Genomic DNA, 24,234 nt, shown 5'->3' on the forward strand with positions numbered 1-24,234 from the left:
CAGCTCCACCTCCAGGAACCCGCAGCCTTGTCTCAGCCCGGAGCTCCTCCAGTCCTGTGGACACCGCCTGTTTGGTGTTACTGCTGCAGAACTGCCACCCTGGGACTTACTGACCTAAAACATTAATTTTGCTCAAGAATCTAGCAGTGTGGTCAGAGATGGGTGGGGCAGCTCATCTCTGCTCTGCCTGGGTCACTGGGTCAGCCCAAAACTGGAACTAGGTCACCTGAAGACTCCTTTGTGCCCTGCAGAGACTGGACAGCCGGGTGTGGGCCTCGCTCTCACTCTGGTCCCTCCACACGGTCTGTCCAGAACCTGGCTTCTGAGGAGTAAGACCCACGAGGCGAAGTTCACAGAAGGTAAAATTCACCACTGCAACGAACAAGTACCTTCAGTGCGCCCCATCGACCACCCCGTCTAGTTCCAGAACTCTCTCATGGCCCACGGAAAACCTCACCCATTAAAGAGCTGCTCCCATTCTCTCCTCCCTGCCCACTGTCTACGAGTGTCCTTGTCCTGGCTAACTGCAGTCCCTGTGCGCCTTCGTGTCTGGCGTCTCTCATGAAGCACAAGGCTGCAGGATCCGCATTTTCTCTTTATGGGTGAACCACACAACACTCCCACATTTTGTTCATCTCCTCTTCCTTTGATGGACAATGAACTGCTTCTCCTTTTTGGTCACCATGAAGAGTGCTGCTGTGTGGCCGTATACTTGTTTGAGGCTGGGCCTCCGGTTTCTCAGGTGAACACTCTGGACTGGACCTGCTGGGCCAAGCGCTGACACCCATTTTAACTTGTGGAGAAACCTGCAAACTTCTCCACAGCACCTCTTTACATTCCAACCTGCTATACAAGAGCTCCATTTTTTCCACATCCCTGCCACCACTTGTTATTTTCCATTTTTCTGTTATCATCACCCTAGTGGATGTGAATACCAGACTTCATGCATGTCGGCCCTGGGTTCCCAAGGCCCATGGCCGAGGAAGCTGGGGAGTAGCCTTGGCACCAGGCAGATAGCCAACTTGCTTGCTTCCTCTCTCCTTCCCTCCCTTCCTCCCTCCGCCATTTTTTTTTTTTTTTTTTTTTCCCTTTTTGAGACAGGATTTCCCTGTCACCCAGGCTGGTCTTGAACTCCTGGGCTCAAATGATCCTCCTGTTGCAGCCTCCTGAGTAGCTGGAACCACCGGTGTGCACCACCATGACCGTCTTAGGAAACATCATCTCTGCGATTAGAAGCAGCTCACCAAAGCTGGTCCCTACCCAGGGGGAGGGGTTCTAGGTTTTGGTGGGAGAAATGTCAGATAATTGGAGGAAGGGACACATTTTAAAACCATAGCTTTTTTTTTTTTGCGGTGCTGGGGATTGAACCCAGGGCCTTGTGCTTGCAAGGCAGGCACTCTACCAACTGAGCCATATCCCCAGCCCTAAAACCATAGCCTCTTTGTGAAATTTTTCATGTGCTCTTAGGTGAGGTACTCAAAGTGCCAGCTGTGAAAAAGAAATTAAGCCAGCATTCAACTTCCTTCATTAGGGAAAGTCGTCAGCTGACGAACGGGGGCTGAGTGGACTTCAGAGGCCAGCTCCTCACTCAGCCTGCAACACCGAGAAGCCCCCTGTGCGCTCCAACCCCCACTTTTTGGTGGTGCTGGGGATGAACCCATGGCTCCACACGTGGGACAAGCGTTCTGCCCAAGCGCCACTGTGGCTCTGGAGCCCCGAGCAGCAGTGTGAACATAAGACCATTTAAGTCCCTTAACTCTCCCAGGTTTACAGGGCTGGGGCCCTTTAAGAAGAGAACAGAGGGCTGGGCGTAGCTCAGTGGCAGTCCTCCCTGGCTTGAGCCCCAGCACCAAAAACGAGTAGACAGAATGAAAATTCTGCTTACAAGAGTAGGTTCAGAAGTGGACGCGAGTAATGAGAAGTGAATTCACAACACTTACACCATTTAAAAAAGTTGACAAATATCTAAACATCAAAAATGACCAGAAAAGCAACATGGCGGTTTTCCTGACTGGGACACACCTGTGCGACACGTTGCTCCTACCTTTGGCTGTGATTTTGTGATATCGTGCAGGAATAGAAAGATCCCTCAATCTTCCCTCTAGCTGATCATGATCTGCTTTGGACTACTGATCCTTTAGGAAAGCGTCTTTCATCCTCAAGTTGCACCAGCAGTCGTGTAAATTTTTGGAATTGCTGTCCAATGCAGGGACACCGTCTTCAAGTTCCTTTCATGTACATGGTAAGGTCCTGGGACACATCAAGCATCCTAGCCGCTCACTGCCCTACCTACCTGCTGCGCTGCTCAGCAGACTCCTGACAAGGGCGGGCTTGTTCGGAGCTGGCATCCACGATCTTCCTCTTTTAAGTTCGCCATTTGCCATCTGGGAAGTTTGCCACGCACCAGCTTCTGGCTCCAGGCATTCCAAGCCTTGTCCCTCCTCCCTGGGTGCTGGGAGCTGAGTCTTTAAGAACCTGTTCCGCATGTCCCAAAGGCAGGTTTCTGGGCACCAGGTCTCTGAGATGCAGTGTAGAAAGCTGGCATCAATCAGGCACCTCGGGAGTTGCCAGCTACTGGCGGCTTGCAACATGAGGCTCCAGGTCAAATCGTCCCAGGAAAGGTGGCTACACCAGGGTCATTGTCACACAGAGCCTCCTCACCATACCTTGGGAAAGGCAGCTCTGTCTCATCAAACACCACTGTGTGCCAAGCATTTGGAAAACTGCCTCTGACTCTGAGCAGCTTGGAAGTCCAATTACACGGCCTTGTGGAGTGAGGGCCAGAAGCTGGACACCTGGCTGAGGCTGGCTGGCATATACTTGGAACTGCCGCTTTCCAGGTGCCTATGTTTCCAGAAGGGCGTTTCCTATCAGTCCCTGGGGGTGGGGAGGGGATGCCTGAGATGGAGCAGGGCCTGGAATGCAGGGCGAGGCAGCCAGTGTGCTGGCAAGGGGCAGAAGACTCCATTCCTGGCTCCCCTGGGTACACGGCCTGTGGCCAAGGGTCTGGAGCAGGCGCTGGCCAAGAGTCATCTCCCAGGGAGGGCTGGTCCTATTCATCATCCTTTTTTAAAGCATCTGAACTTTCCTGTCAATGTCACGAACACAGGCATCTGACTACGGAAGCCGTAAACAGGCTGGGTGTTCCCCTCCCCTTCCCTAAGCCACAGAACTTAAAGATTTTCCTTCTGTTTTCACCTCCATATTTCTAACAACAGACCTGTGGGGCTGTCTTGAGTTTTGGACATCACCCGCTGCCTTCTTACTATTGATGAGGAATGCTTAGTTCTAGACCAAGCACACGCGTGTGCAGACAATTCTCCCTTTCCCAACAGAATTCCACCATCAAGTTCCATCAGAGCAACACCCATTGTTTTTGCACGTGTTTACATTATTTGTAAATATCACCCACAGCCAAGTCATCTGGCATATCAGCAGTTCCTTAATATTTTTGTTTGGCATTAGCAAATTCTGTTTTTATTTGCTTAATAATCTAAGCACACCTCAGGATTGACCCTGCCCGGACACTGTCAGGCCCATGGGCCTTCTGGCAGGCCAGTGAGTCCTTCTCAGCCTCTCCCGGGCCCCTCTCCAGCTGCAGCTTTCCCTTAGAGGAGATAAACTTCTCTTAGACTCCTTGGGTATTTCTTGCTATTGTGCCCATCTGGGGTCTCCCTCTCAGTGACCACCTTGTTGGGGTAAGAGGGCTGCTTGCAGCTCCCTGAGGACCACTGCCACCCACCAGGGAGCTTTCCCCTGCCCTCCCCTAGTCTGTCTTTTTTTTTTTTTTTTTTTTTTTTTGCGGTGCTGGGGATTGAACCCAGGGCCCTGTGCTTGTAAGGCAAGCACTCTACCAACTGAGCTATCTCCCCAGCGCCCTAGTCTGTCTTTCTGCTGGTGATTCTGTTGACCTAAGGAAAGGCTTCACTGAAGCCATTAGGAAGGGGGTGCTGGGGAGGCCACTGCTCCTCACCAGCCTGGCCACACAATGGCCTTTGCTCCTGCCCACCTGCAGGTCCCTCTGAATCACCTCAGGACTTTACGTCATCTTCATGGCAATGTTACTACCTCCATCCTAAAAGCAGTGGGGTGAGTGCCCTCCCTCTGTGTTAGCTCCGCCTGGTGTTTCTTCAACTCACCAAGTGCACCCATCACACCTGGGCAGACCAGCACGTGGCTGCTCCTCCCAAAGCCTTCCCCAATCACCCCACACGGGTCTCGGACGTGGGCGCCCAATTCAGAGAACTCCAAATTTTCATATGATTGGTTTAATTTTTTTTTTCAGCAGGAGAAAAAAAAAAAGAATAAAGTTACAAGATTCTTTTAATAGTTTCACAATGTTAAAACTAAAACTGAGCTCTAGGCTATGTGTGTAAGTAAATCTAGAACACAAAAGGGTTAAATAAGATTTTCTCTTTAAAGATACAAGAATTTAAGCTTTCCTTACATTTAACAAACTTCACAGAACAGATACTGCAGGGGAACGAGCCCTTCCTCCCCACCCGGCTCTACTGTCAGGAAGTGAACGTGGGCCGTGGGCCGTGAGCCTGTGAGCCCATGAGCCCGTGTGCGGCCGGCACCCAGAGCGCCTCCTTCCCACTGCCGCCTGAGCAGCAGCTGCTGGGGCCTGAGGAGGGCCAGGAAGGGCACACACCTGCGGCCTCTTGGGGACAGAGCTTGGCGGGGGGCCTAGGCGGGCGCCTCACTGAGGATGGCCACAGAGTGGCCAGAGGGCCGTGGCTTGACAACAGTGGTAAACGCTGGGCAGACCTGGCCCCTCTGCCCTGGGCTGCCCTAGAGCAAGACACTGGTCTGGGTCCTGAAGCAAGAATTAAGGCTGGAGATTTTGCAGCGGATTCCACTCTGGTGGGGGTGGAGGGTGGGGTGGGAGGAGGCTGGGAAGAACATGATTTCCTATTCCATTATTTTGGATCAAAAACCATTGGTAGTTGCAGGTGTTCCGCTGATCATCTGCAGACAGAGCTGAACTGTTTGGTGTGTGATACAAAGGGAAGTTGCTGGGTTAAACTGTTCAATCAGTAGCCTGTGTGTGGGCAGACCACACTGTCTCTGCACTCACTGACCTGGACCACACAGGGGCACTGGCACCAACCACCACCTGATTGGGGCTTTCAAGGGAATCCTAATCCTGACTACCCAGCCAGACCCTCAGCTGATGGGTAATGATTTCCCAACAAGGCAACCAGGTCCACCACCCTCTTCCCCATCTGGCCTGAGCAACTGCGGCTACGGAACTCCTCTCTGCACACACACAGGAATGGGCAGGGAGACACGCCCTCCCACTCCCCTCTGCCACAGCCGCAAGCCACTGTTCTAGAGAGATGCAAACTCACACTCCTGTGGGGCAAGCTGCCTTCCTTTCCCAAACATACCACATGGCAGAGGTGGACGGGCTGTCCTTCAACTACAGGTCTGCATAGGAAGGAGTGGGTGGGCCGTGGCACCATCCTCTTGGCCCCAAGAAGAGTAAGCAGGCCCAGGGTGGAAGGGACAGAGGCTGTGGCAGCAGCTTCCCAGCTGCTCCCCAACACTACTACTGGTTCCTGGTGGCTATGAAATGTCTTTTTAAAAACTCCCAATATGAAATCTGGCTGCAGAGGCCAGTTTGTAGACCCCAGTCACAGCTGCTGTGCTGCCATAAGCCTTTGATCAATTGCCAGATCCCTGCGACTGGCAAATGGCAACCAGAGCCACTGGGGTCAGGGTACTCTCTGGGTGCTTCTCATGACTGCGGATCCTGTGTAGAAAAGGTGGGTCTCGTGCATGAACTAGTCTTGAGTGGAGCTAATTTTCAAGGTGAGGTTATTGTTTCTCTTCTTGTGTGATGAGTTTTTTCATACCAAGTCAGGTAAAAAAATTTTCCATAAGAATCTGCCCCCTACCCCCATTTCTAGCTGTGTGGGAGAGCAAGGCCACCACCCAGCCCAGCCACATGGCCATCAGCAGCCTCCTATGGCCAAGGCACGCATGGCCATCAGGTGTCCTGGCTACCTGGACTAAGGATAAGTGAAGAGGTGAAAGGCCAAACATTAAACAGAGTTTCTGGCAAAGCCATGTGCGTCGTGGGAACTTTAACACCAGCTTCTACTCCTCTATTAACTCAGAGTCTCCGTCTGGAACACTTTCCGCTTAAGGCTTTTTATAAGTTTGACTCCAGCAGTGACAGGTATGTGTTGTTTTAAATCCACTAGCCATGCTCAAAAAAAAATATTGTTCATGTTTTAATTTTATACAATGGCTAGCAGGCACCTTAGTAACCAGCCAGAAATCAATTTCAACCACCATCAACCCCTAAACTACAGTACCAGGATGGCTGGCTAAAGAAAGGAAACGACTGGCTGTAGTCTGACGCGTGCCCAGTACAAGGTGTCTGGCTGACTTTGTCCTAAATAAGGCTAACATTAGTGAACTAAGAACAGCGTCATGTGGTGGCCGTGCCTGGCCTTCAGGAGCAACCTTCCCCGATGCGCTGGCAGGAGCGCCCCACTTTCCGGTCCAGTTTCACCATTTTCATGATGGCTTCCTCTCGGCCGCGGCCCATGTGGTCAAATGTACAGTCATGCTGCTCGGGGAGGCGATGTAACATACAGAACACGTAACCTGCAGGGTGGGAGGGGCAGAGGACACGACTGTTAAGGTAGCCTCCAATGCCCAAGGCCCTGCTCTTACTCAGAGGGTGGGGGGCCTCTTGGTGGGGCGATGGTGGTCACAGCAAGGCCTCCTGCTAGTGAGCAGTACATCACAACATCCGTGACTTCCTCTCAAGCCTGCCAGACGTCCTCAGAACCCCCAACTGTGGCTGCCCGCCTAGGCCCAAGAGAGGTGGGAGCCCAAGCTGACTGCTGCAGTGAGACACGGTCCTTTCCCTTGGAGCTGAGTGGGCTCTGACTTCCCCAGTACCCGTCACATGCAGGCAGAGAGCACAGAGCTGCCAGCTCAGCACTGTCCCTGGCGCAGGCACACTGTAGCCCCCACCGCCATTTCTAGGAGGCACAGAGGGAAAAGGAGTGATGGTGGCTTCAGTTACATTCTACCTCCTGTACAGGGAGGGCCTGTGGGGATGGCAGGAGGGTCACACCATGACCCCCTCCCAGAGGGGGCTCTCAAAGGAAAAGGGACTACTCCAAGCCCTGGAAAAGGTAACAGAGGGGAAAGAAAGTGGCTGCGCTCCAACTGCCACTGCTAAGGAATCCCATGCTTCAATTCCCACACCACATGGGAGGCCGAGGTCCCCAACTCAGGGCTGCCCACTTGCCCTTCCTTCCCTCCCAGATGTGGAGGCAGCTGTGGGTCCTTTTTGTTTGTTTGTTTTGGAGCAGAGAAGTCCAAGGGAGACACTGGTTTGGCAAATAAGAGAAAAAGACTGGTGAAAGCCATAGACGAGAGACTTGAGAGGCCAGAGCTGTGCCCCAAAAAGCCCACCCAGCCTGTCCTCCCTCCCTCATTCTCCAGGCCAACAACATTCCTCCCCAATTAAGCCCAAATTTCTTTTCTTTCCAGCCATGTGGAGGCTGTGATAGGTGTTGAGGAAAGGACCGAGTGGCCAGGATGAACGAGTTTCAGTAGCCTTACTGTCTAAGATTCAATTGCCTGAGCTGGGCTGTGGCTCAGTGGCAGAGCACTTGCCTGGCACGTGTGAGGCACTGGGTTCAATTCTCAGCACCACATATAAATAAATAAATAAAATAAAGGTCCACTGACAATTTTAAAATATTTAAAAAAAGATTCAATGGACTTAGTTCTTTGTTATTGTTTTGTTTTGTACTAGGTTTGTCTCTGTGTCTTCTGTTCTGAAGCCCTGATCTGTGCGTGTGTTTAAGCTAGGTCCATGTCTGTTACTATACTCTGTAGTGTAATTTGAAGTCGGGTATTGTGATGCCTCCAGCATTGCCTTTTTGGCTTAGAATTGCTCTGGCTATTCTAGGTCTTTTATTTTTCCAAATGAATTTCAGAACTTTTTTTTTTTTGAGACAGGGTTTCACAAAGTTGCTAAGACTGACTTCATATTTGTGATACCCCTGCCTCAGCCTCCTAAGTCCCTGGGACTACAGGCATGTGCACTGTCATACAAGGGTCAATGGCCTTAAGTCTTTTAACACTATTCATCAACTTGAGGAAATAAACTGTGTGTGTGTGTGTGTGTGTGTGTGTGTGTGTGTGTAGTCTTAAATGGCCTCAAGGACATAGATGACACTCACACCCAACTCGGAAGCCCTGATTCAGATCATGTGCATGTGCCCATGCATCCAGCCTGGGGGTCCTGAGCGACCTCAGCCATCCATTGTTCGAGAAAACATATTATTAACTGCTTCCCAGGGAGAGCAGGGCAATATGTTTGACTCTAAATTGGGATTGGGTTTAAGGAAAAGAACAGAGATGAAATTTTTGTCTCTCGAGAAGCTGCGCTCCCACTTGGTCCAAAAGCAAAGTTAAGATTAATGAGCTCATGTGTTATAGTTACTGATAAGTTCATTACTCGAAGATATTGGATACCAGTTGTCTTTCTCCTAAAGGATTTCACCGCAGAAGCGTGCATGGCCTCAATATGCATCCTCCATCTAACAAGCAAAATCATCTTTTCAAGGCACAGCCCAGCTGGTAAGGGGGAACTCGCAGCCAGGTTGGGAAACCAACTGGATGGCATCAGGGTATGTCTGACATCAAGTTCTAACATATTTCTATGCCTGCAGCATCTACGATAAGGGGTGGGGATACCCCTGCTGCCCCTTCCCTTCCTTCAAGAAATTGGGATGATTTAAGACAAGGTCCCAGGGGCTCTTCTCTCCTTCTGATGAATGCTGCTGGCTGAATAAAAGTAGCAGAAAATGGATTACCACTGGAATTAACCCAGCTCCTGGCTCAGCTTAACACCTCATTAGTCAAAGGCAGACCGGGGTGGAGGGGAGAGGCTTTAGATTGGTCCTCACCCCAATTTCCTTTGCTGCCTTCTTCCAGCTAGGGGGCAGCCAGTTGTGGAAAAGGAAACAAAGTGAGTGATAACCCTAGTAACTTTCCTGGGTGTTCTCTGTTCACCCCAAGGATTCTTCATCCAGCCAAAATACCATAGTTCTGTGCCTGATACATACCTTGACACTTGGTCTTGCTTTTTGAAAAGTGAGAACTACTCTGTAGCAACTACATTTTGGGTGTGGCACTGGTAACAATTAGAATATATGGCACAATAATTCACCGGGGAGAAGTCTGGGAGGAAATTCTGGAAGGCTAACTTTCCAACTTGTTAACACTGAGATTATTAGATGACATATATTAAGTGCAGCTCCCTCCTTCAGGATCATTCACTAAGTTACATGCTGGAAGTTGTCCCAAATGCTGAGTAAGTATCATTCACTGATAATGAACAATGGCTAAATGCATTCTGGTGTCAGTATCAGAAGAATGGTTGTCTTGGATACAGGGGATGGTGGGTAGGTATGGGTGGGAACCAATCTTTATTCATTTTTTTCTTGGTACTTACAGAACCTTTTCCAGAAACCATTATGAATGTCATTAACTTTTTTTATTATCCTCTGGAGAACAAAACAGACATGGACAGGGATGAGTCCAGGCTGTGTGTGTGTGTATTTGTAAGATTGTCTTTAATTTCAGTGACACAGTCTTAAAACACACAGACATTTACTCCCTAGACTTGGCTGGGCTGGCCTCAGCACTTTCTCTACACCATTCTTTAGAAGCCAAGTGGGGCCTTCCAGAGAAGGCCAACGACTTGCATCCAGAAGGCACAAAACACAAAGCACACAAATTTGATCAGGTGAACCATATCAATGTCTCTGGCACTACCACCCAGGGGACCATGCAATTCGTTTTTACTCCCGATTTAAAAAGTTATAGGTGAAAATCTAACTGCTCGTTTGTATACATACAACCCCAAATCTACACTATCCTTATGATCCCATTGTTCAGCAGCATGTAATTTTAAAAACAATTTCAACATACTTTTATTTATCACAGCTACACAGCACACGGTACTTTGGAGGGAGAGAGATTGGGGGGGTGGTTACAGTTAAGGATACTTACCCCCAAGAGAGGGAAGAACAGCCAGGGCAGAAAATTTTGAAAACCTGAAATGCCTGCCAAATGTGCTTTTAACCCCAGTCCTTCCCCCTGCAAAGTCATGTGACTGACTGCCCTGCTCCTGGAGTGCAGGATTACTGTATTTCCATGAACAGTGGTCCAGGAGAAAGCTGTGGAGCTCCTTTAAGGTTGCCTGAGCTGTTTTCAGTAAATCTGCATAAAATGCTCAAGAACTTGTGTGGGCGTCTCTTTGCTTGCTGGCACTTTAGAGCAATTTGGGATGAGTCCTTGATTAAAAGGGGAGGTGAAGACGCAGCTCTCCAAGCATATTGTTCCATGGTCCCACCCACCTGGACTCTCTGGACGGCAGCCTTTCTCCCTGACATGGGTGAAGGGCAGTAGGTGGCTGCCTGACTATGACAGGTGACCTGGGCTGTAAGGTCTCCAGATGGGCTCCAGCAGCTCCACCCTCAGTTTGAGAACAGCACCTTGAACTGAGAAGACAGCATCAGGAGGGTCATGTGGACATGAAGTGGGGAAGCATCCAGGGCACTGCCCACACCTGTGGCTGTGGACAGCAAAAGATGAAGTTCCAAGAAGCAGCAGCTTTCCTGACTGTTGCTACCATACACACAAGATTCCAGTACACAAACCTCAGTCCAGAGAGAAGCCATACACACAAGATTCCACATGAATGAGGAAGGCAGACAGTTGCTTTTAGGTTCCTCACTTTGGACAGAGAGGCCCTGGGGACAGGGGAGAAGATGCACTTCCCTTGGGAGGGGAGGTCACTCATAGGTGTTAAACGAACACATCTGGACTCAGCCCTCCTAAGGCAGACAACCAGCCATGGGCCACATTAGACATGAAGATGCCCACCATGGAAGGGCCTGGAAACACATTCCCAGAAGAAAACTGAAGAGAAGCTCATTCTTCAAGACCTGTGAAATCTGAGAGTTCTAAAAATTATCATTTGATGGGAACCAAGCATCTGACCTTACCTGACAGTTTTTAAAGCTCACGTAGGCAATTCACACAATTCATTCAGATGCTCTCATCCACAGATCACTCTCATCTTTGTTTACACAGGGAGGGGGTGTGCGTGTTTTGAGATCGAATCTGCATGACTGTGAGCAATCTGCACAAATGCCATCAGTAGGCAAAAATGCCATAACACCCAATACCTTGCTCTAAGTACTAGGAAAGTTGTCACAATACTTCCGTTTCACTTTGTACAAAAATCAACACCACTCACTGCCCAAGTGGACTACCCCAAGGAGGATACTCCCAGGAGTCATCCAATCTAGTGCCAGAGGAAATGGAGCTTGTGTCTCTGCTGTGTTGGCAGGCAGGGAGCCAGAGGCAGCTGAAGGAAATCAAGTATCTGCCAGTACCCTTCTCCTCACTGTCCCTTTCCCCAGGCTGCAGGGAATGCCTCCTGTGTGGGGAACAGGGGAGGCGGGTGGAGCAGGAACTGGAGGCCAGAGAGAAGTAGACCACCTTGCACATGAACCCACTTTACATTCTGCCCAAGTAGACTCCTCCTGTTGTCTGAGGGGGCCTACATATCCCTCCATGCCCTAACAAGTAAGCAAGGGTCAGAACTGTCCTTTTTCATGGAATACCCCAAGGGAGACCAAAAAAGTGATATCAAAATTTACAAAGTTTGAGACTCTGACATTTTCATTTAATTCCAACCAGACAGAAATGCTGCTTAGTGACCTCATCTTGGAGTAAAAGTACCATTTAAAGTTGGCCAAACTGGGTGGCTCTGGACACTTTGGACTTTAACAAAACATTTGCTTTCTTGCAGATCCCCCACTTGGAGGCACCCCCAAGTGGTTGTTTTATTGAAGCCAGACCAGGGCAGATCTCAGCTCCAGCTGCCTAGTATTTTTACCTCACTTGCATGAAATGTTTTACACTTTCTTGCTCATTGAATTTCAAATTGTCAAAGGTTCAAGCAGAACCTAAAAATACTGACAAGCCTCAGGGACTGGGGCACTGTTCAAATCCTCTGCTGGTGGTGCAGCGTGTGATGGCAGTGCACATGCTGTCTGCACAGAGCACCTGCTTAAGAGCTCCCAGTCCTGCTGGATGCAGCATGGTGAGATGACCAGGCTTGGGCAGCTATGTCCAGTCTTGAAGCAAATCAGACTATTGGTACAGATGCACATGGGCTCCAACAAACAGAACCTATCCAAGGGCTTCCTGAGGGCAGCCACCACAAATCTCAACTCAGTAATTGGCATCACTTGATCACTTGGTTTCTAAAATGTATTTTTAAGAAATAAATAACAAATGTGCCTTGTTCATGTGTCTGAAATGACCAGGCAAGCTCATTAAAAAAAAAAAAAAGTCACATTTTTTCCAGCAAGGTAAAAGTTTCTTAAAGCTTCGGACTGCTCACTGACTTCATAGCTCATTTGTTAAGTACATGTTAGGAACAGCAGGTGGTTATAGGAAAGCCTGCTGCAAAGCATTAGCCATTTATACTCCCACCAGTAGTAATCCCTAGATCATACCACATCCGCTGACCCAATGCCCAAGGCAGAATTTGTAGCACAGAAACGTATTAAAGGATCTTAATGCATTTTATTTCATCAGGCCCATGGTACAGGCAAAGCAGTTGCAGGTGTTTCAGGAATGGAAGTGTCTGTTTTACATTCTCCTCCATTCCTGGCTTTGCAAGGTGGAGGGAAAATTATTATGCTCCAAGAAACAGAACTGGATCCCAGCTCATGATCCCAGCTCTATGAGCTGGCAGATACAGTGCTCTGCTGAACTGGAGAAGAAAACCAGTGATGAGCAGAGGTCAGCTGCCCAGGGCACTGGAACCAAAGCTAGAGTCAGTCACCAGGCTGGGCATCTTTCAAAGGGTGGGAGAACTTGCAACTTAGAAAAGCCTGCCCTACTCCTTAATAAACACCACTAAATCTCACTGAGACGATTCTACAACAGAAGCAATCATCAAGTTTTCCCCAAATCAATTAAAATATCAGCTACATACAAGCTACATGTTACCCAAAAAAAGCAGTGTGATAGGAAGCAAAGATACAAGAGCCTGTGCAGCACAGAACTAAAAGTAGCTACTGCACTCAGGGCGATGGAGCCCTCCCTTGGCAAGTGTGTACTTTGCTCTATGAGAGCAGTCAGCAGTGGAAGGGAGAAAACTGCCACAGTCCGTGTGACTGAAGCTCCTGATGCAATCCACACACGTACAGCTTACAAACTATAGAACTATCCACTACTGTTGACATCCTTTATTACTGCTTCTCCATACACTCTAATTCTTGATAAAACCCCTAATTACCTCTTTCCTCTGTGGGGAGCGTTTGCCCTATCCTAGCAATGTCTTCTATCACCCACTCAAGCAGCCCTCACTTACTCCAAAGTCAGACAACAAACCTCCCACAGTTCACTCTCACTCTGCCTGGGCAAAACCTATTTTGTCACCTAGGGGCACAGGATGCCACAAAGGACACTGTGACTTGTGAGACTGTTCCTTCCAGCAAGCTCTTTCATCCTCAGAGAATAAGAAGGGGGATGGCTGCTGGCTCCTATTATGCTAAGCTGTTTTATCTAGAGATGAGCATATATTTAAGAACCAAGAGAAAATCAGCCAGGCATGGTGGCTCATGCCTGAAATCCCAGGGACTATGCAGGCTGAAACAAGAGGATCACAAGTTCGAGGCTACCCTGAGCAACTTAGTGATATCCTGTCTCAAAATAAATAATAAAAAGGACAGGGATGTAGCTCAGTGGTAAAGTGCCCCTGGATCACTCCCCAGTACCAAAACAAACAAACAAAACCCCATCAAACCAAAAAACAACCCACCTAAGAGAAAATAGCCCAAGGCAGTTTTTGCCATAGGAATGATGACTTGCTCTGTCAGACACCAGGAGCTAAAAGCAGGCAGCACTGACCTCTTGGGAGCTGGGCAGTTTTTTAGGTCCACAACCCTCTAGGAGGTGCCTGCACTCTAGGCCCCTTCACTGTCCCCTCCCCCGACTCCAACCACATATGGGCTCTCAGGAAAGCAATGCTGTGCTGGCAAGAAACTTCTGGTTTGGGGGAGGCCTTTCAGCAGGCTCCTGGTTTGTTTGAAATTTTCTTTAAGCATTTCCTTTTTCTTTAGAAGTTTATATTTTCAAATGGAGCGGTCTCTAACAAAACCAGCCCCAAAGTTACAGTAGAGGTGAGAAAAAGGGCCACACTCATCCCCGCCTCGAGGGCTTAGAGTAGGCTCCTGCCCTAGGGTGCACCAGGGAACTGTAGCCTGTTCAGCCCTGTTCAGCCATCCCCCAAAGCACACCTGCAGGCAAGAACCAGTTCATCAAAGTCATGGAATGTCCACGTGGCAATGTAATCAGAGAGACTGAAAATGTCATACCCCCTTCTCCAAAGCAACATCTAGAAAAGAAAGGATCACTTCTTTGATGCGTGTTCCTGGGTGACTCCTCATGGTGGTGTACTCTTCTCACCTTAAAGCTAGCACACCTGGCTTCTCAACTCTGACCTTCCTCCAGACATACCTGTGCCTTCCCCCTCCACTCACACACTTGCCTCTGCCCACCTGCCTTTACCTCTCAGTCTAGACTCAGGCTCCCTTCTGCTTTGAGAAGTCCCTGCTGCAAAGAGAGAATGAATGTGGAACTACTGCTCCCAACATGTGATGTCCAAGTTTCCCTCCCCTCTCCACAAACCTGTTTTTATAGACTACAAATACATCATGCTAAGTGACAAGAGCTCAGTAAAGATTTCTGTGGAAGATATGCAGATTTTAGAGATATCCAACTTAAATATATGAAGACTACACAGGGTAGCCTGGAAAGCACTCAGTGCTTTGGGACACTACGACAGGGACATGGAAACTTTCCAAGGACAGCAGAGAGGAGCTTCTCTGCTCATGTTGGGCATCTCCACAGGTATAGCTGAGAATTCTGCAAACCTCTCTCACAAGCAGAGGCAGAGGGCTGGGGAGATAGCTCAGACGGTAGAGTGCTTGCCTTGTAAGCACAAGGTCCTGGGTTCGATCCCCAGCACCCAAAAAAAAAAAAAAAAAAGCAGAGGCAGAGCATGTGTGTTTCCAAGTTTGGTCACAAACTGACAGTGTGTCAAAAAGCCTTGTGTGTTATTTCCCTGAGACTGTCAGGCTGGGAGCTGTAGCAAAAGGAAGAGGGAGAGAAAGGAATGGGCTGTAGACACTCTGCGAACAGTCTGTTTCTGCCCAAGTCACACCAGCACTGCATGCACTTATGTTCTTCGTTTAAGATTGGTCTTTTTACATGCTTTTTGTTTTCACCATAGTAACTCAAAAAGGTCATTCTGAGGAGCTTAAGAATATAAGCATGCCCTTCTCTATTTTCATAAAATCTGAGCTTTAAAGTCAGGGGTCCCACAATGTCTGCAGTTCACTTGTAGGTGGTGGTGGGGTTGGACAGAGAAGCTGGCTTCTTGAGTCTCTGTATTTAAAGTTAATTTAGGTTCATTCAATGGCAGAATGTTTTAGCTACAGACATAAGTTCAAATTTGAGGTCAGACTGTAAACTCTACTTAGAACCCCCAATGAGTCAGTGACCCTCTTTTTTTTTTTTTTTTAAATACTTGGAATTGAACCCAGGAAGCTCTACTACTGAGCCACATCCCCAGTCTTTTTTATTTTGGGGGACAGGGTTTGGTCAAGTCTGAGGCTGGTCTTGGACTTGTGATCCTCCTGCCTCAGTCTCCTGAGTCTCTGAGATTATACGAGTGTGCTGCCCTGTCCCCCTGTTCACTGTTTGATCCTACAAACTTACTGCATGGAAGAACCTAACCCCCATAGCCAAATCCCATCTCACCTAGGGTGGGGGTAGGAGAGGCTCAGATACAAGAACTTCACAAAATGGGTGCAACCTGGTTCTGAACAATGAATGAAGGCTAAAAATGGCTAAGTCCAATAATCCTCAAGTTCTCACGAGCATCTAGAATAGCTGACTGCTCCTGTAGGGTTGACGGTGGGCTCTCAGTCTGTCTAACTGACATTCTTATTTAAGGTTAAGATTCTAATTACATATACTAACAATCATGAAACTTACCTCTCTGCCCCAGACCTTTCTGAGGCTCCATGCTTCTGTTGTCTACTTATTGTCTTGGTTTATCTCAGAGTTTTAAGGGGGTCTAAAATGGGATACTTGCTACTTACCCACAAAACTGCTTCTCTTTTAAGTGTCTCCATTCTAAGAAAACAAGGCCACAACAGTTCATGACACAAACCTGGCCGTCAGTGTTGTCTTTTTTACTCTTCACACTAAATTACCAACTTCTATGAATCCTATATTTGAAAATCAAATTCATTCTCTTCTTTCTATTTCTACTGCCACTACCTAGTCGAAATCACCAGTATCTTTTCCTGTGGCAGCTGCAATACCTCCTCTAGGTGTTCACTCCACTTCAAATCCACCTGCCTCACAGCAGCAAAAGGAATATGATTGCCACGCTCCTGAGTGAAAGCCGGTAACACTTTCCTACTGACTGTAATCAAAACGTCACCACTGTAGCACAATCATCCCTGCTGCCTGTGTTGTTCCCCTTGTGCCATTCACCCCCGGCACTCTGTTCTAGACATAGTGACTCCTAACTGAATTCTCACGTACTTGGGCCTCAATCTCTCTTCAGGACAATCTCCTAGACTCTCAGACTAGCCTCGGGCCCCATTACATGCTTTCATGGCATCTTCCACTTCTTTAATTACTAGTTACAATTGAAATTTCAGGATCACGTGTGCAACTTTTTCACGTAACTTGTTTAATTTGACTAGATTCCATGAAATCAAGGACCATGTTTCTGTAATTTATCACACATACCTGAGAACAGTGCTTGATTCACTCAAAATATTTTGGTTGAATTGAATAAACAAATTAGTTGCAAAGACACTGTGTTCTCTGAACCTTAAGGGACAAGCAAAGGTCAATCAATAGCTCACGAATCCAATATCCCCATCCTAACCTCTCAACGGCACACTCCTCCTGGTTTCCTGATATCCTTTCCCTTCTTATCCTCTGTGACACCACACTCCTGACTTTACTCCTATCTCACTGACAGCTGCTCCTTAAAATCCTTAACTGGTTTCTCTAAAAATCACCCCCGAATGAAGTCCTCCTGCATTTTTCACCCTTTACATTCCCTTCTTTACTTAAGCTCATTCAAATCCAAGCTTTAAGTAGAATCTCACATTTCCATCCAGGAATTCTTCCCCAAACTCCTGTATCTAATTGCCTATTTGAGAAACACCTTAAATGAAGTTGTCCAAGAAAAATCTCAATGGTAGTATGTTCAAAACAGAAATTAATCCTCTTGACCCCTACCATTAGTTTATCTCCTAACTGTCCCTACTCCGGTCAAACCCAGGACTCATTCTTGATTTCTTTCTCCTTTACTACTTACACTGACTTTATTTGTGGCCTCATTAGATTTACCTCTGAATGACGTCCTGAATCTGCCCTTCTCTCCCATCACAGGCAGAGGTCCAGTGGCAGGAATGAGTTCAGTGCACTGAAGGAACAGAAGAAATGCCAGCAGGGATAAGGTGCAGTGAGGCCACTGGCTCCACCCTGGCCTGTCCTCCATGTCCTGATGCTGCTTTTGCTGCCTTCCAAGCCTCCCTCCTCAGAGCATTTAGAAGGACTTTGGGGGGCTTTTGGGGCTTACTTTTAGGATAATAGACCTGAAATGTATTATTTCGTATCTGTTAACTTTTCTTTCAATATAATAATGGAATATATGAATATAATAAAATTCAAACTGTATAAAGTAACATTCAGCAAAAAGTAGGTCTCTCATCTCATTTTCTCCACTACCCTCCCCAGAGGCCAAGCAACCACTGCCACCAGTTTTATGTATTCTTGAGAGTCTGTGCATACACAAGCATTTCTGCCTCTCTCCCAGAGGGGTATTTTAAAAATGTAAATCAGATCATGTCACTCCTTTGCTTAAAACCCTTCAATGCCTTCCCACTATGTTTAGAATAATAATTAAACCCCTTTCAAAGGCCTAGAAGCCCCAACTGTCTGTCTGCCCCTCCACTCTCCTCCTGCACTCTGCTTCAAGCAACACTGGCTGGTTTTTTACTTCAGATATACCAAGTTTTTTCCCACCCCCAGAACCTATGTTCGCTCTGCCTGGGACTCTTTTCTCCTAGCTTGCATGTCAGCTCTACTTTCACGTCCTCCCAGGTGCTGGCCTGCCATCCCTATTGTGGATCCCCTGGCCCTTATCACTCACTGTCTTTTATTATATTGTGGTACTTACTCCTACCAGATATTATCTTGAGTACCCGTTCCCTGTTTACTGCATCTCTCCCCCAAAGAATAAAAGCACCAAGAGATTACACACTTTTAATTTCCTGCTTTTCTTCTATAATTCAATAACGATTAATAGAATGAAAAATAATTTTAGTTAATAGTTGACTCGTTAAAAATGGAAGAAAATTAATTCTAGAAATAAAAGAATGTGTAATGCTAATAACTATGCCCTTATCCCACCCAGGAGACCACTAGCACATGGTCTACTTTACCTGGGCAAACAGGTTCAGCAGGCACAATTGAAAAACTGTTATTCTGATATATCCCAGTTTTTGCAATACCAGGTTTGCTTCCCTAATTATGCTTTCTCTATTCCTGTAATTAATATGAGTCTCTATTTGCTAAGCTCACTCTGAGAGGCAACCCAGAAATGTCCAAGATGGCATTAGATGCTCTCCTAGAATTGGAATTTTGCCATAAAATGAGCTGAATATAGATAACGAACAACTGAACATAATCACACAGGCGCCCACTGACATTCACTTCTCTACCCTGGTATTCCGGTCAGTTACTCCAGATTCTATGAAAATCAATCTAAGGGTAACAGGGAACAGCACCCTTTAACTTTCAAATCTAGAATTCCCCCTTCTGGGTAAATCTGTAGCATAGCAGAGCACAGTGACGGGGAGTACACAGATGCCGTCCTGTATGTTAATCACAAGAAGGAGCAAGCTCTGTTGTGTGCTGACTCACAACTGCCACCTTCCAGGGGCTGGTAGGCTGACATAGTTCAAGAAGGAAGAACATCAGAATGTGTGGAGAGCACAGCATATGTCCTTCCCGTCCCATGAGAAGAAGGAACATGAGGTTCTGCAAGGCTCAGGCAGCAGCTGTCAAGCTCACTGGGATTCACAAGATCTGTCTTCAACCACAGTGTGGCCACTGCCTGCCACCTCCCTAACAGCCTAGAACCACTCTTCTCCTAGGCAGCAAAAGCAACTATCTTCATTAGTACTTAAGAGAAACTTTTGGCTGGAGGAGAGCATCTAACCCTCCATGGTACTCCTGCCCCTGGATCCCCTGGAGCCTCACAGTGCTTTTCTGGAGGACTTATCGAGGCTGAGTGCAGCAGGACTGCCTTGGATCCTGTAAAGCAGGGGCTGCTGTGGAAGACTCTAGGAGGTGGAGTTTCCACAGGCCAGTGTCACCTATCTCCCAGTCACCCTCCGGGGCATTTACATGTTAGCATATACAACAGCTGGTAGGCTGTAAACAAGTACAAAAAGTTACCCAAAGCAAAGAGGGTCACTCCTCATCATCACCTCCTTCCAACTGTGTCCCAGGCACTGTTTTAGGGGTACAGAGATGAACTAGGCAATATAGGTGGCTCTACCTCTCAATGCCACAGGTGACAACAAAGACAACATCTTCAAATCTCAGAAAAGAGTAAGCAGTGGCCACATCCAGGCTGCTCAGGGAATGGCAGTGTGACAAATCAGCATTTCTCAGATAAATGTCACTAGACACCCCTGTGCTTCAGTATTACTCCTCTATAAATGTCCTTTCCATTTCCTTACATTTCTAGTCCTTCTCCATTTTGTTTCCTTCTCCTTTTTCTCCAGCACCTTGATTTCCCTTTCCTTTTTTGTTTCACAAGGTGCCTCAGTGGCTAGGCTGCCTTGACTCCTGATCCACAGTGACAGTCCTCTGTACTACAGGTGTGAGGACAGGTCAGGGCAGTGATGCTGCTCATTACCCACACCAAGCAGTTGTTAAGTACCCCTGTCTGCAAAGTTCTGGGAGATGTGTTCACTCCCTACAGAGCTCTGTCTAACCCTGAACAGGGATGAGAATAATGTCAAGCATGAACAAGGAGGTGGTGGAAAGGTGAGCAACTCTTAGAAAAGCTAGCTGATTCAATTATTTTAGGCACTTCTCCAATGACACATTCACCATTTTCAGTTTTTTGCCCCTGAACTTTGTCCTTATAAGTCACGGTTAGTCTCAGCTATTCAGATCTGAATTCTGGTAGCTCCTTTTCCTTCTATCAAGGACAGTGTTACTTCCCATTCTATCCAAGATTTGCTCCTTCTGAATCTCTGGGAACAGACTGCCTATCATGCCTCTTGTGGGTCCTTGTCCCAGGGACCTAGCTCCCTAGCAGAATAGCTTTGCGTCTCAGCAACTGAACAGTTCTAGTGCTCCATGACACCAGGCACCATGGGAGAGCCACACCTAGGAACCCTGAAGGGGGTCAGTTAGTAGGCCTTCTCCACATCTGCTTTCCAAAAGACAGCAGTGATCCCCACTGCAAGTACCCTTTGTGTTACACTGACTACAGTACAGACCAACATTACAGAGTATCTGTTGCTACTTGTCATAGGATCTTGCTCAGCCTCCTTGCTGGGAGCAAGATAGCAAGACTTGGAAGTAGCAAGGCTTCACGGAGTCTGCATCTGCAGGCCCCAGCAGTTGAGGGGTAAAGCCTGTATGTGGTCTTATCCAGGACCTTGGTCTGCTTATCCAGAAGCAGAAACAAACTTCATTGATATTGATCTTCTCAGAGGAAAGGTGCTATAGAAATCTCATCCAATAAATAAAGGATTCAGGCTCTAGTGTAGGGCTGTCAGTCTGGCAAGAGAAAGAAGCTATCAGGCTCAAGGAGTCAAAAGTATTTATTGGTCATCTGGTGCACTATTTACAGAGCTCTATTCTAGGGGCTGGATGGAGAAGAGAAAGAACAGGAGAGAGAGATTGGGGGCACTAGCTCCTGATTTTAAAGACAGCTGTAGACGCATAGAGAGGAAAACAAGTTGAAGGTCACAAGAAGCAAAGCAAGAAATCAACTGCAAATAAAATCAATACAATTCAGCAATGTGTAATAAATCGGGGACACCAAGGAGAGGTCAACTGCATAAGGTATCCTGGAGGAGGAAAGTTTTCATGAACAATGAGGACATGAATTAGCACTCAGGAGAAAATAGAATGTATAAGGTCAATAAGAATTAAATGCCATTGTGTCTAATATTACCCAGGTGCAGAGGGAGATTACAAGATGCCAATGTTGGGCTGGGGTTGTGGCTCAGTGGTAGAGCACTTGCCTAGCATGTGTGGGGCACTGGGTTCAATCCTCAGTACCAAATTAAAAAAAAAAAAAAAATCATTGTGTTCACCTATAATTAAAAACATTGAAAAAAGAAAAAAGGGAGCAATGCTGTGGACACTTGTCCTCCAAAAGTATCTCAACTACATAAGGTGACAAGCGGCATATGGAACACAACTATAAACAGTATCCTGTGCCAGGTACAGTGGTGCATACCTGTAAAATTCCAGTGAACGAGGCAGCTAACGCAAAAGGATCACAAGTTTGAGATCAACTTCAGAAACTTAACAAGATCCTATCTCAAAATATTTTTTTTCAAAAAGGGGAGGGAGCTGGGGACACAGCTTAATGGTAGAATGCCCCTGGGCTCAATCCCCAGAACTGCTACAAAAATCAAACAAACAATAACAACAACAAAAAACAATGCACGAGGATGACTGGAAAACAAATACCATCTTAGTGGTTCTCACATAGTAGGTCACACACATTTTTATTATTTAATGTTCAACAAAAAGCATCCCTGAATTGGAAAAGTGGTTAAGGAATGGGCTAAATTGTACATGGCTAAAAATACATGGACAGCCAAAGTTATAGTCATCTCCTCACTGTTAAGGGCACCGAATGGGTCAGCTTTGGGACATGAAAAGGCAGTGGGATTTGGGGAGCTCAACAGACCTAGGCTTCAAACCCAGGTATCCTCTTAGTATTTCTGTTATTTCAAAGTTTTGAGTTTTCCTCTCTGTAAAAATGGAGGTACCATTTTTTCATCAATGTATTCAAAGGGTCAAATGATATAACTCAAGTGCCAGCACCCAGTACACAGGAGATGCTCAGTGAAACTATTTTGTTTCCTTCACCAGAGGATCATATAACTACAATAGTATGGGGTTTCTCAATCTATTCACATGTTTATGAAGCATCACTACACATCAGGTATTGCAGTTGGAGCTGAGAACTAGAGAAAAATACAGCATAGTCCCTGCCTTGCAATGCTCATGGTCTGTGAGGAAGGATGCATGTGCAGACAATTTTAATATGTTCTGAGAAATATATCAACACAGGCCAAGCATGAACTCCACAAAGGAGAAGGCTTTTGAACAGTCTCAGGAAATGACCAGCTGAAGAAGGGTTTTCTTCACAAAGATACCCAGATTTTGTACGAGCCCCCAATGTGAAAAACATAGAGAAAAACACTGAGCCAAATCTGGCATTCCTGTATGCAACTCTGCCCTTAATGTTCCAAAACCAGTTCTTTAGTCCCTGGGAATGGACTTGCTACTGAAGGAGTTAAGGATTTGGAAAGCCTAACTCTGCTCAGATATGTGAAAAGCAGCTTACAGAAGAGAAAGAGGATATGTCAGGTTGCTCTGGAGGGCAGACTGAGGAGAAACATGGGTGTTACAGGAGGCTAGTTTTAGCTTAGTGGAGAAGAATCAGTCTCCATGGCCTATGGTGATGCCATTCTCCCTCTATGTTGGAGATGTACCCAATGGCTGGGTTACACTCCAACGCACGGCTGATATGGTATCTGCAACTTCAGGTTAGGGCGCTGGACTGGCACCAGATGGATGACTACTAAGGTTCGTTAGTGTTTACATTCTACGTCAAAGATGGGCAGGTTTATCAAGCTATAGCTAAAGACTAGTGTGGTCCTATTTTGTGATGTTTTGTTGCAAAGGTTCCAGAGAGAACCAAAGCAAATTTTTGAAGGTTAAACTAATGACTAAGAAGAGGTTGGGGAGTCAGATATTTTAGTATAAAAAGACCAAAAATGTGGGTAACTTTAGAAAAGATATGTTGAGTTCTGTGGAGATGATGGGGTAGAAAATGTGTCAGGAAGATGCAGATAGTGGGGCTGCACTTACCCTGAAAGAAAGAGTAGGCACTGCCATATAGTCACAGAGGCTAGAAACTCCTCAGCAAGTTTTGAATTTTAGATCAAAGGTTTCAAAGAATACTACTACTTAGTAGAGGGCTGTGATCTGAGGGAATGACCACCTTTCTAGCTCCAGTTTCTTCATTTATTTAAAAAAAAAAAAAAAAAAGTTGGGAGTATGCCTCAGTGCCAGAGTGCTTGATAGCATTGTCCTAGCAAGTCCTGGGTTCAATCCCCAGCACAGTCAATCAGTAAGGAGTTGGACTAAACAATTGCTAGTATGTGACTATATCTACCCACCCCCATATTTCTGTGATTTTGCATTTAATTCAAAAAACAGCACTTCTCATTATGGTTTGCTTTATCATCCCCAGGCAGAACAGCCCCAGAACAGTATCTCGGGTCTCTGTTAGGATGCTGATTTGAAGAGAAGAGAGCCACTCTTGGGTTGTAGGCTTTCTCCACTTTAGCTAAACAGACATGAGACATGTGACTATGAAGAAAATGCTTCAACTATAAACAGAAATGCACCGATGAAATAGCAAAAGTCTTCAAAACAGTTTTGTGGACTTTATATAGGCCACATGGAAGCTTACCGTAAGTTAAATCATCTGTTTGTGAAGAATGTAATTTGAACATTCCCACATTTGCCTAGAATATTTCCCTCAACTATAGCTATTAAAATCTGGTTAGGTATTAGGAGGGTACAACTGTGAAAAACCTACCCCTAAATCTTATTTAATAGTGAAAGACAACCTTGCTGAGCAAAAATATAAAACTATTTACTACTGGAACGAAATTTAAAAATACATTTTATTTCAATTCACAAGAATCCACTTTTCCCCATAAAAATACTGTTAAGCAAGGTAACCTATCCAAATATTTGATAAAATATAGTGCAGTTGTAGTTGCTCAAACT

At 46.6% G+C, this 24,234-nt stretch overlaps 1 protein-coding gene across 3 annotated transcripts in view; it reads right to left on the reverse strand.

Annotated features, from left to right (window-relative positions):
- Nucleotides 1–4,288: 4,288 nt before the first annotated feature.
- The window catches only part of Zfand3 (zinc finger AN1-type containing 3), a 312,164-nt gene continuing 292,218 nt past the window's right edge, over nt 4,289–24,234 (reverse strand). For all 3 annotated transcript variants that reach the window (XM_047557737.1, XM_047557735.1, XM_047557736.1), the window contains one exon: nt 4,289–6,621. In XM_047557737.1, the coding sequence (XP_047413693.1) occupies nt 6,467–6,621 (155 nt within the window). In that variant the 3' untranslated portion in view covers nt 4,289–6,466. The remainder of the gene's footprint in view (nt 6,622–24,234) is intronic.

Source organism: Sciurus carolinensis, chromosome 7, assembly GCF_902686445.1.
Source record: "Sciurus carolinensis chromosome 7, mSciCar1.2, whole genome shotgun sequence".
In the NCBI taxonomy this organism is placed as follows: Eukaryota; Metazoa; Chordata; class Mammalia; order Rodentia; family Sciuridae; genus Sciurus; species Sciurus carolinensis.